General features: G+C 36.5%; 1 protein-coding gene across 1 annotated transcript; it reads right to left on the reverse strand.

Moving 5' to 3' along the window:
* Positions 1-2,398: 2,398 nt before the first annotated feature.
* LOC125078909 (olfactory receptor 52E8-like) lies at positions 2,399-3,352 on the reverse strand. Its single transcript, XM_047692156.1, has one exon. The coding sequence runs from the start codon at positions 3,350-3,352 to the stop codon at positions 2,399-2,401; it is 954 nt and encodes a 317-aa protein (XP_047548112.1).
* Positions 3,353-17,673: the final 14,321 nt, after the last annotated feature.

Here is a 17,673-nt window from a genome sequence, read left to right on the forward strand (position 1 = left end):
TTGGGTTGTTTCCTTATTACTGAGTTTTGAGAGTTCTTGTATATTTTGAATATAAGTCTTTCACAATGTATAGGTTTTGCACATTAAGGTTTTAATTCCAGTATAGTTAACATACAGTGTTGTATCAGTTGCAGGTGTATAATATAGTGATTCAACACTTCATATGACACCCAGTGCTCATCACAAATGCCCTCCATAATCCCCACCACCTATTTCACCCACTCACCTCCCCTCTGGTAACCATTAGTTTGTTTTCTACCATTAAGAGTCTGTTTCTTGGTTTGTCATTCTCTCTCTCTCTCTCTCTTTTGCTCATGTGTTTTATTTCTTAAATTCCACATATGAGTGAAATCATATGGTATTTGTTTTTCTCTGAATGACTTATTTCACTTAGCATAATACTCTCTAGCTTCATCTGTGTTGTTGCAAATGCAAGATTTCATTATTTTTATGGCTGAATAATAATCATATATATATGTATATATATGTGTATATATATAGATAGATAGATATAGATATAGATATAGATATAGATATAGATATTTACCACATCTTCTTTATCCATTCCTCTATCAGTGGACACTTTGGCTGCTTCCATAATATGGCTATTGTAAATAATGCTGCTATAAACATCAAGGTGCATGTATTCCTTTGAATTAATATTTTTGTACTTTTTGCATAAATACTCGGTAGTGAGATTACTAGATCATATAATAGTTTTATTTTTAACTTTTTGAGGAACCTCCATCCTTTTTCCACAGTGGCTTCCAAGTAGGTTTAGAGGAACACACCTCAGCATAATAAAGGTCTTAGATGAAAAACCCAGAGTGAACTTCATACTCAGTGGGAAAAAACTGAGAGCTTTTCCCCTAAGATCAGGAACAAAACTAGGCTCTCCATTCTCACCACTTTTATTCAACATAGTACTAGAAGTCCTAGTGACAGCAATCAGACAATAAAAAGAAATAAAAGGCATCCAAATTGGTAAGAAAGAAGTAATATTTTCACTATTTGCACATGATATAATATATACATATATATATACATAGAAAACCCTAAAGATTCCACCAAAAAAAACTACGAGAACAGATAAATGTAAGGTAGCAAGATATAAAATCAGCATACAAATATCTGTTGCATTTCTATATACTAATAAAGAAACAGCAGAAAACAAAATTAAGAAAAAATCCCCACTTAACAATCGCACCAAAAATAATAAAGTACATAGGAATAAACATAACAAAAGAGGTTAAATTCCTGTACTCAGAAAACTATGAAACACTGATGAAGGAAACGGAGATGACACAAAGAAATGAAAAAACATTCCATGCTCATGGATTGGAAGAAGAAATATTGTTATTCAGAAATCTACAGATTTAACGCAATCCCTATCAAAATACCAACAACATTTTTCACAGAACTGAAACAAACAGTCCTAAAATTTATATGGAACCACAAAAGACAGTGAATAGCCACAGCAATCTTGAAAAAGAAAAACAAAGGACGAAACTGTACCACTGTCTTTCACCATACACAAAAATAAATTAAAAACGGATTAAAGACCTAAATGTGAGGTGAGACCTGAAACCATAAAAATCCTAGAAAAGAGCAGAGGCAGTAATTTCTCTGATATAGGACAGAGCAATGTTTTCCTAGATCGGTCTTCTGAGGTAAGGGAAATGAAAGCAAAAATAACCACAATCCTGATTTCTAACACTTGCCTGCAAAAGGAAGCAAAAGATTAGCAGCAGACCTGAAACCATTTTTTCTCTTCTACCACTGAAAGATAGTGGTCCAGTTTCATCCTTTTGCATGTAGCTGTCCAGTTTTCCCAACACCCTTCATTGAAGAGATTCTTTTTCCCATTATATTTTCATTCCGCATTTGTTGAAGTTTAGTTGACCATATAATTGTGGGTTTACTTCTGTGTTTTCTATTCTGTTTTATTGACCTATGTATCTATTTTTTGTGTCAGTACAATATTGTTTTCATTACTATAGCTTTGAAGTATAACATGAAGTCTGGAACTGTGATGTCTCCAGCTTTGTTTTTCTTTTACAAGAAAGAAAATCCATGCTGTCTTCTGCCTGTTCTCCTGTGAATGTGGATGCAATACTAAGCATCATACTCTCATCTGAAAACTTGTGAATATAATAATGATTTTATAGGACTACCTTGATTATCAAAGAAGATAAATACAAGCACTTTGTAAAAGATGCAATCCTTAAAAATTATAATATTATCACCAACAAATTTATTATTATCTGTAATAATAAAAGATTACAGATTTTCTGTTTGTATTTATCTTTGCTACTTCTCTTCTATAGTTTTAGAAAATAACCCTCTTCTAATGAGCAAATGGAGTAAATATGAACTATAATTCTAGGAATACCAATGGTTAACTGACTTTAAAAAAAAAAATTCTCAAAACCCGCTCCCTAATCTGCTTGGTCCTGACCCCATAGATTACAGGATTCAGGGCTGGTGGAACAACCACATATAGGTTGGCCAAAAGGATATGGATACACTGGGGGATATTATGGCCAAAACGGTGTGTCAAGAAAGAGAAAAATGCTGGTGTGAAAAAAGCTAAGATAACACCAATGTGGGAGCCACAGGTGTTGAGAGCTTTGAGTCGAGCCTCCCTAGAAGGCAGACAGAACACAGCATGGAGAATCCTGACATAGGAAAGTACAATAAGAAGCACATCCAATAGTAAAATAACCATATCCCCAAGACCAAATATTATATTGACTTTGATGCTGGCACAGGCCAGACGGGCAATGCCCATGTGTTCACAGTAGGTATGAGGGATAATACGGTGGCCACAGAAGGGCAGCCCCAGGAGAAGAAACACCAGTGGGATCACCATGCATAGGCTCCGCAGAATAGCAATGCCTCCAATAATACAGATAATTTTGCTGGTGAGGATCATGGTATACTGAAGGGGTTTACAAATGGCTATGTAGCGGTCAAAGGCCATGGCCACCAACACAATGCTCTCCATGGCAGTGAAGAAATGGATGAAGAACATCTGGGAAAGACAGCCTTCAAAAGATATATCCCTGAGCCTGAACCAGAAGATGCCCAGCATTTTGGGGATGGTGGCTGTGGACAAGCCCAGGTCAATGGAGTCCAACATGGCCAGAAAGTAGTACATGGGCTCATGGAGACTCTGTTCAGTCTGGATCACAAACAGGACAGCGGCATTCCCCAGGAGTGCAACAACATACACAAAGAAAAAGGGAAATCCAATCCAAATGTGCACATCTTCTAGCCCTGGGATACCCAAGAGAAGGAACAAAGAAGGATGGAACTGGGTGTCATTAAGAATGGACATTGTCTCTGCCATTGTTGGTGACTGCATATAACAGTGTTAGATGTCAGCTTCCTGGTAGTGATTCTTGCTCCACTTCCCTCTTTTTCTGACTCCTGGTTAAAGGGAAAATAAGTTTGTAATATTCATTTTCTCCCATTTCTTCCAACGGTATCAAAACTTCTCAGACAACAAAAAGAAATAAAAGGCATCCAAACTGGTAAGAAAGAAGTAATATTTTCACTATTTGCACATGATGTAATACCAGTCATAGAAAACCCTAAAGATTCCATCAAAAAAAAAAAAAAAAAAAAAAAAAAAAACCCACCTACAAGATCTGCTAAATGAATTCAGTAAGGTAGCAAGGTATAAAATCAGCATCAGAACATCAGAAGGCTCCAGGAATAGAGACAATCTCTCTATTCACCAGATCATCCCCATATATCAAAGATTGAACAAGAGAGGGGAGAAGTATACATCTATCAGTTATGCAAGGTAAAGAGTAGGAATAATACAGGCTTTCATTCTTTGTATCTCATGATGTTACATACATTGCATTTAATTTATATAAAAAATGCTTTACCATATGTAATTCAACCAACTCTCTTACTGGGGAATTTGAGGACCATTTATGTGTGTGTGTTTATGTATATGTATATTATGCATGAGTGTGTACATACATATATATATATGTAAATATACATATTTTCATGTATATTTGACTATGCATATACCTCTGTTTAATTCTGAAAAGAGACAATGAACTTACTTTTGTTTATTCATGCACCTGAAACCACTTCACACATACAAATTCTCAGGGGGAAAAAAGTGTTAAATGAGTAAGTCAGAGTGCAGCCATAATAACAGCCAGCATGCCCCAGATGATTAGTAACACAATTCCATCTTAACTAAGTCTTCCAAAAATTATTTTCACCCAAAATACTTTGGATCATGAGCAAAGATAATAAAAAAGAGACTTTGCACAGGAAATTTTTAAATTTTTTTAATTTAAATTCAATATAATAGCACAGGAACTTTTAATGTGAGAGTGAAACTTGGATTTATAAAATATTTTAAATAGAAATGATCTCATTATACACTGAATCCATAAAATTCCAAGTTAATTTAAGAAGCTGTTTTGGGATATCTAATCAGGGATACTTAAGAGCTTCTAATTTTTTGAGATACATCCTATTCAAATCCTATCTATTCCTGTTTATACAAGGAAAAGAGAGTATTACTTTGAACACCTTTGAAATTAAAGTCCAACAAACTGTCCTCTGTTCCAGATCTTGATCTTCCTGGATATTTCCTTTTAAGGACTAAATAAAAAGGAATTTATTAAGGTATTTGGTATATAGTAACTACCTTGAGCAGCAAAATATTGCAGTTATTTATCCTGAATTAATATTTTAAGAAAACAGTTATTGGGTAACTTCCTGAGATAAAATGATGTGGTAGATAAAATGAAAACAATGTGAAAATGTTAGACTCTGAGTATCAATGGCTGGAAATTGGAGGAGTTCATACTTGAGTAGTACTCATCAGAAATAGATGCAAAGAAAAAGCATTATCACAGCCTCTAGCGAAGAAAGTGGTCCGCCCCCCTGGCCTGTTAGAAGTGGCGGAAAGAAGGGATAAACTAGAATAGAAATTTAGATAGAAAATATGAATAAGGGGAGCCTGGGTGGCTCAGTGGGTTAAGCCTCGGCCTTTGGCTTGGGTCATGATCTCAGGGTCCTGGGATTGAGTCCCACATCTGACTCTCTGCTGGGCAGGAAGCCTGCTTCCTCCTCTCTCTCTCTCTGCCTACTTGTGATCTCTGTCAAATAAATAAACAAAATCTTAAAAAAAGAAAGAAAGGAAAGAAAAGAAAATTTGTATAAGACCTGACTGATGCTTTAACAGTGGAGTGAGGTAAATACAAATGAAAAGATGAAATCTGAATAAAATGTAGCATTATGGTAGAAAAATACAGCAAATGCTATGGGTATGACTAAGACAAAAGAAACTCTATGGAGGCAGTAAAATGGATCAAGGGTGACTTTGTACACAGGAAGGACATGCATAAGAAGTTTACTCTAGGTAGAGAGACATATGTATGTTTTGAGACCATACTAATAAAAACATACTAATAAACATAATAATCAAAATTATTACTGGCCCTACCTCATAGGGTGAGTTCACTGGTTTACCATTTAAGACGTGGGCTCTGTGGCCCTTTTAGCAACCTTTTCCAGACTTTGGAGATTAATGGTTCTATCTTTAAATGAAAAGCATCAGGGCCACTCAAATGCACTAGAGCATGAGATTGTGGATTATTTTATTTTTAGATCCAAAGAAGGAAGCTAATCTCATTCTGACCCCTGATTTTCCAGGAGCATTAATCTCCTTCAAGTTGGTACCCTCCTAAGTGCTTTAAGAGTCACATTTCCAAATCAGTTAGCCAACCAGTCGCTTCTTTATTTCATAAGTATATGTTGATCTAGTCTATTGCTATATATTCACATATTCCCAAATCTTTGCCAGGTACAGTGATGAGACTGGGCCCCAGCCTCTCCCCTTGGGGACTGTGATTTCTAATGTTTTGAAATGAATTATACCAGACATTGTCTCACTTCTGTATCATGTTACTCATTACTTAACCATATTTCACAGCCTTCACCTACCCACTCACATTTCCCTACACACATAAACACCATTTCATGTCCTATAAATGATAAGGAAAGGAGGAATGATTCTTCAGTCCAGTGTTTTGCAACCAGCAGCCATCTTCTCCCCAGGAGAAGGGGAATGCCTAGAAACTTTTCTGACGGTCAGAACTTGAGGGAATTGTTACCAGTGTCTAATGGGTACATGACAGAGATGCTGCTAACATCCCATAGTGCTCAGAACAGCCCCCCTCCCAGAACAAAGAGTGACCTCACCCAAAATGTCAGTAGTGCCAAGGTTGAGAAAATCTGCTGTTCACCTTTTTATCTTATCTATGTCTAACCCCAGTCCCATGGCATACACTACTCTGAAATCACGAGAACTACCCACATGCAGTCCCATTTCTCAGCTACCTTTTCACCTTGGTCTTAGGTCCTATTCAAAATAAAACAAAACAAAATGAAACTAACCCTACCAGCATGCATAATTATGCTTCATGATGTTTCATGTGTGAATTCCATTGTTAAAAACATACCTGTTTATCTAATTTATTAGGCCTGGCAATGTGCCAGTTACCAAGAGACCATGGTCCTTGATCTCTAGATGTTCATATTTGGTCCCTAGGATATAAGGTGAGAAAAAGTAGCTGAGCTGATACAGAGTTTTCTTCTGCATGTCACCTGGGGTGGCATGCGTGAGACTATAAATGCAAAAGAGATAAATGTACACATAGGAATGTCCGTGGCCATTACAGTTTATGAGTATAAAATTTGTAATGTCCAAAGCTTGTCTGTGTATTCTCTTTATCCTTTTTCCTGTATTTATGTATTTCCTGTATTTATCTGTATTTTTATGCACTTACTTTCCTTCCCTCTCCTTATTCTGGGTTAGCATAAACTCATTCCCCATTTGTCATGCTATTTCCCACAGCTCTAACCAAGGACAATACAGCCTTACCTTGCTTTCCAAATGTCTCTGAGAGGATAGACTCTGGAAACATCATCTGACATTTCTCTAAGTCCATACTTTCCTAGGCAAGGAATAGGCATTTATATTGATGCAGCTGCCCGGCTTCCAGGGAGACCAAGCTGTAGACCAAGCTATCCCTGGGTTTTTGGCATTGACTGTGATATTCACTGGAGAGTTGTAATAGACCTCCCCACTTTCACTGGAACTATGGGGCAAGAGTCATCTACTCTTTCTTTTCCAATGAGATTCTAGATCTTTTCTGCTTTCCAAATTAAAAGTCTAAGCTCCTGATTAATACTTGAGCTGTTAAGATAATTATCAACTGCCTTCTTCAATGACATGTTCCATCAGTCTGCCTTTGCTCTTTTGTTTCTACATCATCTGTGCTATAGCTTAAATCTGATGTGTCTGTAATTCCTTTGCCCTACTCCTCATGACCTTTTTTGATGAAAGACCAGATTAAGGGGCACCTGTGTGACTCAGTTGGTTAAGTGTCTGCCTTCAGTTCAGGTCATGATCCCAGAATCCTGGGATTGAGCCCCACATCAGTTTCCCTGCTCAGCGGGAAGCCTGCTTCTCCTTCCTCCTCTGCCTGCTGCTGCCCCCTGCTCTGCTCTTTCCCTCTCTCACTTTCTTTCAACTAAATACAAATAATAAAAATCTTAAAAAAAAAAAAAAGACCAGATTAAAGCAACAAAGGTATGAAGAGACAAGACTCAGGAAAGAAGGAAGTTCAATAAAGTGAGCCCAACTTCTTACTCATCATTACCCCACGAGTTGTTGAATGATTAGAGGAGCAGGGAAAGGGGTCAATCACCAGGGCAGAGGAAAGCCACTCTGATACAAGGAAACTTACAGAGCTTAGCTCCATACAAGAATGTTAGCTGAGCCCATCCATTCACTTTCCTAGCCTGGGCTCCAGACATCAAAGTGAAAAGACCAGCCTAGGTTCGCCTACTCCACCTGTTGCAGTTCTATAAAGGAGTTTTATCCATTTTAGATATCCCAGCTGATACTCCATGTTTTGTAAAGAAAATAAAGAACTTTCGCTGGTATGCTTTTTCTGAATTCCTGACCTATAAAACCTATGAACATATTAAAATATATAATCTCTTGGCTTCACACCATTAAGTTTCAGGATAATTTATACACAAGAATAAAAAAAAAAAAAAAACAAGAGAAAATTTACTACCTTTAACCAGGTTCCATTATTAAAATCTAAAAACATGGGGCGCCTGGGTGGCTCAGTGGGTTAAAGCCTCTGCCTTCGGTTCAGGTCATGATCTCAGGGTCCTGGGATCGAGCCCCGCATTAGGCTCTCTGCTCAGTGGGGAGCCTGCTTCCCCCCTCTCTCTCTGCCTGCCTCTCTGTCTACTTGTGACCTCTCTCTCTGTCAAATAAATAAATAAAATATTTTTTTAAAAATCTAGAAACATGTGTCATTGGTTTGAGAGCTGTGCATAGGAAGGAAGATTAATGGGCCTTAAGAAGACTGCTGGTGAGGGCAAAAGAAAAGTGAGGAAGACAGAATTGAAAGTTTAGGTAAAAAGGATCTTTTCTATATAGAGATATAAAATTTGGTCAAACGGTTGCCTTCAGTAAAATGGAAAATAAAAATATATATATTTATAGTAAACTAGTGGATTTGGCCAAAGAGATTTCCAGGCAGAAAGTCAGAAGGGCCAGGTAGTTTCTTTTAGCTATATATAATAAAATCTGAATAGAGAAAGGAGTTAAAGATGGGATTATTTGGTTTTCAAACAAAATTTAGAGAAAATAGGGATGTACTGGTTTTTAAAATCAAGTCTATTTCCATTCTCATGCTCTCCTCACTGCAAAACATTCTCAAAATAAGAAAGAGCTCCAAGCCCAAGATCATACTAAGAGTATGACTATAAAATTTTTAAGATCTCAAATACTTATGTTAGTTTCTCATACATCATTTCTGACATCATTTTTCATTGACTCTCTTTATTAATCTGTAAAGATTGCACTACTGGGTATTTATCCCAAAGATACAAATGTAGTGATCCGAAGGTGCACATGCACCAAATGTTTATAACAGAAATATCCAGAATAGCCAAACTATGGAAAGAGCCTGGATGTCCATCAACAGAAGAATGGATAAAGAAGATTTGGGGTGTGTGTGTGTGTGTGTATGTATATATATATATAGGTCTGTGATTCATCAGTCTTACACAATTATATGTATATACACAAATGTATGTATATATATACATACACACACACACACACACACCCCAAATCTTCTTTATATATACATATGTGTACATATATATATATATGCTTTTTCCCCCTATTTATGTATAGTACATACACACACACACACACACACACACACACACACACACACACACACATATATATACATGGAATACTATGCAGCCATTAAAAATGAAATCTTGCCATTTGCAATGACATGGATGGAACTAGAGGGTATTATGCTAAGCAAAATAAGTCAATCAGAGAAAAAAATTATCATAGGATCTCACTGACTTGAGGAACTTTAGAAACAAGACAGAGGATCATAGGGGAAGGTAGGGAAAAATGAAACAAGATGAAACCAAAGAGGGAGAGAAACCATGAGAGACTCTTAATCTCAGGAAACAAACTGAGGGTTGCTGGAGGGAAGAAGTAGTGGGAGGGATGGTGTGTCTGGGTGATAGACACTGGGAAGGGTATGTGCTATGGTGAGTGCTGTGAATTGTGTAAGACTGATGAATCACAGACCTATACCCCTGAAACAAACAATACATTATATGTTAATTTAAAAAATCTGTAAAGCTACTAAAATCTTTTTTTTTAAGATTTTATTTATTTATTTGACAGAGAGAGATCACAAGCAGACAGAGAGGCAGGTAGAGAGAGAGGAGGAAGCAGGCTCCCTGCTGAACAGAGAGCCCGATGCGGGGCTCGATCCCAGGACCCTGAGATCATGACCTGAGCCGAAGGCAGCGGCTTAACCCACTGAGCCACCCAGGCGCCCCAAAGCTACTAAAATCTTAATGGCAGTACCCTTAAAGAAGCCTCATAGAAGGTCTAAAGTAAAGAAAGATGTATCTTGAAGGGAATTCTAATTGCAGCTTTTGTTTAATGGACCAAATTTATAAACTGACACACAAGAAACCCACAAAATTTTAAAGAACTTAGACCAACTTGGAATGAATAAGACAGAAATAGTACTAAAGAAAAAGAAGACATTGGACAACTGAATTTTGACAGACAAGAAGGAAGTGGAAAACATTTACCAAAGAGGCAACATGAGCTACATTATATAAAAAAGGGAAGTATGAACAAGTCAGGAAATGACAGATGCTGGCAAGGATGCGGAGAAAGGGGAACCCTCCTACACTGTTGGTGGAATGCAAGCTGGTGCAACCACTCTGGAAAACAGCATGGAGGTTCCTCAAAATGTTGAAAATAGAACTACCCTATGACCCAGCAATTGCACTGCTGGGTATTTACCCTAAAGATACAAATGTAGTGATCCGAAGGGGCACGTGCACCCGAATGTTTATAGCAGCAATGTCTACAATTGCCAAACTATGGAAAGAACCTAGATGTCCATCTACAGACGAATGGATAAAGAAGATGTGGTATATATACACAATGGAATACTATGCAGCCATCAAAAGAAATGAAATCTTGCCATTTGCGACGATGTGGATGGAACTAGAGGGTATCATGCTTAGCGAAATAAGTCAATCGGAGAAAGACAACTATCATATGATCTCCCTGATATGAGGGAGAGGAGATGCAACATGGGGGATTAAGGGGGTAGGAGAAGAATAAATGTAACAAGATGGGATTGGGAGGGAGACAAACCATAAGTGACTCTTAATGTCACAAAACAAACTGAGGGTTGGTGGGGGGAGGGGGATTGGGAGGGGGGATTGGATATTGGGGAGGGTATGTGCTATGGTGAGTGCTGTGAAGTGTGTAAACCTGGCGATTCACAGACCTGTACCCCTGGGGATAAAAATATATGTTTATAAAAAATAAAATTTAATGAAAAAAAAATGGAATCAATTATGGCAACATGGATGAACACTGAAAGCGTCGTGTCAAGCAAAGTAACTCAGAGAAAGACAAATACTCTATGATCTTTTATATATAGATTTAAAAAAAGAAAAAAAGAAAATCTTTTGGATACAGAGAGAAGGAAAAGAGATGCCCCAGGAGATGGAGAGTGAGTGAAATGGGCGAAAAGAGTCCAAAGGTACAAATTTCCAGTTATAAAATAACTAAGTCATTGAGATGTGACATACAGCCCAGTGACTGCTGTAAATAAAATTTTGTGGCATACTTGAAAGATGCTAAGAGAGAGTAAATCCTAAAAGTCCTCACAACAGGAAACAATCTGCAACTATGTGTGGTGATAGATATTAACTAGACTTATTGTGGTGACCACTTCACACCATGTGCATACACCAAGTCATGAGTTGTACCCCTGAAACTAATATTATATGTAAATTACACCTCAATACAAAATAATAATAAACTAAGGTTAAGAGTAAAAAAAAAAAAAAAAGGGAAGTATGACTCAGATGGTGGGATGAAGAGCCCACAGGTAAAACCAAGTGCAATAAGGCATCACTTCCAGAGCAATAACAACAAACACGTTCTCCATGGCTATGGGCCAGTGATTACTGTGTCCCTCTCATTTTCCCTTTATTGAGTTGGAATAGCTCATATGTTTGTGCTGTGCCTATTTCATTATTGTATGTTGAATGTGTGTAGGGTAGGATACTTTCTGCATGAATTCACAGGTCTCTGTATAAAGATAAATCATACTCAATGAAACAAATACAGAGTCTCAGGTGCATCTGAAACTGGTGAGATAACGTACCTTGAGACTAAGCATGATAGTATAATGGGATAGAAACTTCTGTTCATTTGTTGTTTTACATGAACAGGAATATAAATAATGTGGCCAGAAGGTAGACTGTGTTGTTACTTAGGGTTTTTTTTTTTTTTAATTGTGGGAAAATACACATAAACTTTACCATTAGTGACATTTAAGAACATATAAAATGTTTTGCTCCCATCACCACTATCTAGTTCCAGAGCATTTTTATCACATCAAAAGGAAACCCTGTACTCATGAAGCCGCCATTGCATATTTCACCTTTTCCCCAGGCCCTGGAAACCATCGATTTGCTTTTCATCACTGTGAATTTTCCTATTCTGGGTTTCATACAATGTGTGGCCTTTTGTATCTGGCTTCTTTTACTTTCCATAATGTCTTAAGGTTCATACGAGTAGCAAGATATGCCAGTATTTCATTAATTTTTATGGCTGAATATTATTCAATTCTATGGTTATACTACATATTGTTTATCCATTCTTTAGCTGATGAACCCTTGAGTCATTTCCACCTTTTAGCTATTGTAAGTAGTACCATTAAAAATATTAGTATGGAAGTTTTTGTTCAGATGCTAGTTTTCTTTTCTTTTCTTTTCTTTTTTCAGATGCCTGTTTTCAATTCTTCCAAGTGTATATCCTGGAATAGAATTCCAGGGTCCTATGTAAGTATAGGTTTGAATTTTAGAGGAATTACTCAGTTATTTTCCACAGCACCTGCACTATTTTACATTCCAAACAAAAGTATATGAGGAATCCCACTTCTCCACATCTTTGTCAATACTTGCTTATTTTGTATCTTAAAAAATCATTATTATAGCTTTCATTGTATATCTCGTGAAATCTCATTTATTTGATTTGCAGTTCACTAACGACTAATGTTACTGAGCACCTTTTCAAGGGCATGTTGGCCATTTACATATTCTATTTAAAGAAATGTCTATTCAAGCTTTTTGCCAATTTTCTGATCAAGTTGCTTGTGTTTTTGTTGTTGACTTGGAAGAGTTGTTTATATATTCTGGGTACTAGACTTTTTCCAAATATATGGTTTACAAACATCCTGTCCCACTTTACAGCTTCTCTTTTTACTCTCTTGAGGTGTCATTTCATGTACTTTTTAAATTTTGATGAATTCCAACTTCTCTTATTTCTTATTTTTGTCATTATATCTAATTAACTATTGTCAAACTCAAGGTCACAAAAGCTTAGTCTTTTTTTGTTCTTCTAATATTTTCATATTTATCATTTTGGTATTTAGGTCTTTGATTCAATTTCATTCTCTTTGTGTATGTAATGTGAGGTAAAGGTACAACTTTATTCTTTTGCATGTGGATATCTGGTTTCTCCATTACCATTTTTTTAAAGATTTTATTTATTTATTTGAGAGAAAAAGAGAGCATGAACAGGGTTGGGAGAAGAAGAGGAAGAAGCAGATTCCCCACTGAGCAGGAAGGCCAGTGCAGGGCTTGATTCCAGCACCCTGAGTTCATGATCTGAATTGAAGGTAGACACTTAACCTACTGAGGCACCCAAGTGCCCCTCCATTATAATTTTTTTAAAAAATTATTTGTTTCTCTTTTGAATTGCTATGAACACAGATATCTGACTATATATACTTGAGACTCTTTCTTAAATTTAATCTCTACTCCTTTCATCTGTATGTCTATCCTTACGCCAGCATCACAATGCATTAAATACCAAAGCTTTGTAGGTAGTGTGAATCTTTCAACTTTGTTTTTTTGTTTTTTTTGTTTTTTTAAGATTATTTTGACTATTTGGCATTCCTTGCAATTCAATAAGAATTTTAAGACCTGAGTTTCTAATTCTCCAAAGAAGGTTATTGAAATTTTAATAGCAATTGCATTGAATCTATAGATTGTTGTGGAGAATATTGCCATCTTAACAATATTAAGTCTTCAATCTATGGACAAAGGATGTGTTACTTAGTTCTATATTTCTTTATCAATGTTTTATTGTTTTCATTGTGCAAATTTTGGTTAAATGTGTTTCTGAGTATGTTATTCTTTTAATGTTAGTATAAAGGGAATTGTTTTTTACTTTTTGTATTTCCCATTGAGAGTGTATAGAAATATATTTATTGGTTTTGTGTGTTTCCTTTTTTCTTGCAATTTTGTTGAATATTTTATTATAGATAAATATGAATATGTTAATGCGGCCATTCACTCTAAAGGGGTTTTTGTACATATTGGTAATTGCTCTGGCTAGAATTTTCAGTACTATGTTGAATACCAAGAATGAGAACAAGCATTCTTGTCTTGTTCTTTATCTTAGGAGAAAAATATTCAGCCTTTTATCACTGAATACATTAGCTGTGGAATTTTCATAAATGTCCTTTATGGTCCTTTATGGTCCTAGTTTGCTGAGCATTTTATCATGAAAGGGTGGCCTGTGTTCTTTAAAAAATACTGGTAAAGGAACTGTACTCGAGGAACTACAGAACACTCATGAAAGAAACTGAAGAAGACACAAAAAGATGGAAGACCATTCCATGCTCTTGGATCGGAAGAATAAACATTGTTAAAAATGTCTATACTGCCTAGAGCAATCTATACTTTTAATGCCATTCCAATCAAAATTCTACCGGTATTTTTCAAAGAGATGGAGCAAATAATCCTAAAATTTGTATGGAATCAGAAGAGACCTCAAATCACTAAGGAAATGTTGAAAAACAAAAATAAAACTGGGGGCATCACGTTACCTGATTTCAAGCCTTACTACAAAGCCCTGATCACCAAGACAGCATGGTACGGGAATAAAAACAGACACATAGACCAGTGGAACAGAGTAGAGAGCCCAGATATGGACCCTCAACTCTATGGGCAAATAATCTTTGACAAAACAGGAAAAAATATACAGTGGAAAAAAGACAGTCTCTTCAATAAATGGTGCTGGGAAAACTGGACAGCTATATGCAGAAGAATGAAACTCGACCATTCACTTACACCGTACACAAAGATAAACTCAAAATGGATAAGAGATCTCAACATGAGACAGGAATCCATCAGAATCCTAGAGGAGAACATATGTCTCCAAAGGCAAAGGAAACAAAAGCGAAGATAAACTTTTGGGACTTCATCAAGATCAAAATCTTCTGCACAGCAAAGGAAACAGTCAACAAAACAAAGAGGCAACCCACATAATGGGAGAAGATATTTGCAAATGACAGTACAGACAAAAGGTTGATATCCAGGACCTATAAACAACTCCTCAAACTCAACACACACCAAACAGAAAATCATATCAAAAAATGGGCAGAAGATATGAACAGACACTTCTCCAATGAAGACATACAAATGGCTATCAGACACATGAAAAAATGTTCATCATCACTAGCCATCAGGGAGATTCAAATTAAAACCACATTGAGATACCACGTTATACCAGTTAGAAAGGCCAAAATTAGCAAGACAGGAAACAACATGTGTTGGAGAGGACGTGGAGAAAGGGGAACCCTCTTACACTGTTGGTGGGAATGCAAGTTGGTGCAGCCTCTTTGGAGAACAGTGTGGAGATTCCTCAAGAAATTAAAAATAGAGCTTCCCTATGACCCTGCAATTGCACTACTGGGTATTGACCCCAAAGATACAGATGTAGTGAAAAGAAGGGCCATCTGTACCCCAATGTTTATAGCAGCAATGGCCACAGTCTCCAAACTGTGGAAAGAACCAAGATGCCCTTCAATGGACGAATGGATAAGGAAGATGTGGTCCATATACACTATGAAGTATTATGCCTCCATCAGAAAGGATGAATACCCAACTTTTGTAGCAACATGGACAGGACTGGAAGAGATTATGCTGAGTGAAATAAGTCAAGCAGAGAAAGTCAATTATCATATGGTTTCACTTATTTGTGGAGCATAACAAATAGTATGAAGGACAAGGGGAGATGGAGAGGAGAAGGGAGTTGAGGGAAATGGGAAGGGGAGGTGAACCATGAGAGACTATGGACTCTGAAAAACAATCTGAGGGTTTTGAAGTGGCGGGGGGGGGGTGGGAGGTTGGGGGATCCAGGTGGTGGGTATTGGAGAGGGCATGGATTGCATGGAGCACTGGGTGTGGTGCAAAAATAATGAATACTGTTACGCTGAAAAAATAAAAAATTAAAAAAAAATACTGACACTTCACTCATCAAAAAGTGTCTGATTCTTCTCTCTCTGAGTTTGAGGAGGCAGATAGCTGTTTAAAACAATACAGTGTGGTGAAGGCAGTGCTATGTAATTTGTCAGAATTGGTTTTAATAGACCATGCAACTTCCATCTTATACTACTGGGAAAACTACTTGTTTGGGCCTTTGAAAGAAAGTTGATCCTTAGACCACCATACTGAAGAACTACATGTAGATTCTCTGGACAAGAGTCCTAGATGAGCCCTCCAACTATCCTGGCCTAGAAGCCAGACAGACATGAGAGTTGAAATTACTTGAATACCCACTAGTTCCAGCTACCAGTCATATGGGTCACTTTCAGAAATCTGAATGATTACATCTGAGGTCCTAAACAGTATGAAGCAGGGAACAGTTCCAGCTTAACCTTTCTCAGTTCCCAGTCAATAGAACTTATGAGATGAGTTAGCTCATTTCATGCCTTCATGCCTCTAAACAGAAAGTTGATTTAACAGTAATAAGTAACCAAGCCCCTTTGTCTCATGTGAGACAAGGAAATGGAAAATGATATAGAAGCAATATTTAAAAGGATTTCTGCTACATATTTATTTTTATAAAATTATAGAAAGACTAATTTCATTAAAAAAGACATAATCTCATTCAAACTACATGGTTTCCTTCACTATGCAAAAGCTTTTTATTTTGATGCAATCTCAATGATTTATTTTTTGGTTTTGTTTCCCTTCTCTTAGGAGACATATCTAGAAAAATGTTGTTATAGCCAATGTCAAAGAAATTACTGCCTAATGGTCTTGTCTAAGAGTTTTTGGGTTTTAATTTTCACATTTAGGTGTTCATCCACTTTGAGTTTATTTTTGTGTATGGTGTCAGAAAGTGGTCCAGTCTCATTCTTTTGTATTATTTTTTCAAACTTCCCAGCACCATTTATTTAAGCGAGCAAAAGAAACCATCAATAAAACAAAAAGGCAACCTACTGGATGGGATGCAAATGACATATCCCATAAGAGGTTCATATACAAAATATATAAAAAAGCTATACAACATTCACACACAAAAATTCAATTAAAAAAATGGGCAGACCTGTACCCCTGGGGATAAAAATATATGTTTATAAAAAATAAAATTTAAAAAAAATGGGCAGAAAATACAGACATTTATCCAAAGAAGAACACATACAAATGGACAATAACCACATGAAAAGATACTCACCATCACTAATCATTAGAGAAATGCAAATGAAAACCACAATGAGATATCACCTCACAACCTCCAGAATGGTTAGAATCAACAACACAGGAAACAATAGGTACCACATCTTCTTTATCCATTAATAAATTGATGGACATTTGGGCTCTTTCCATAATTTGGTTACTGTAGATAATGCTGCTATAAACATCAAGGTGCCTGTATCACAGAAATAGACTCTTATCTATAGAGAACAAACTAATGTTTACCAAAAGGTAGATGGGTGGGGGAATGGGCTAAATAGGTTATGGGGAGTAAGTAGGAGGACACAGTTTGTTGTATGGACGTGTTAAATCACTATATTGTACACCTGAAACAAATATTACAATGTATATTAAATAATTGGAATTTAAGTAAAAACTTTAAAAAATAAAAATAAAATTATCAAGAAAGATATAAGCAAACTAGCATGCTGGGCCCATAAGCATTTGTAAACTATGTGTAGTAGCATGTGGGAGTAG

The sequence above is a fragment of the Lutra lutra genome, chromosome 10, assembly GCF_902655055.1.
Source record: "Lutra lutra chromosome 10, mLutLut1.2, whole genome shotgun sequence".
NCBI classification, from domain to species: Eukaryota; Metazoa; Chordata; class Mammalia; order Carnivora; family Mustelidae; genus Lutra; species Lutra lutra.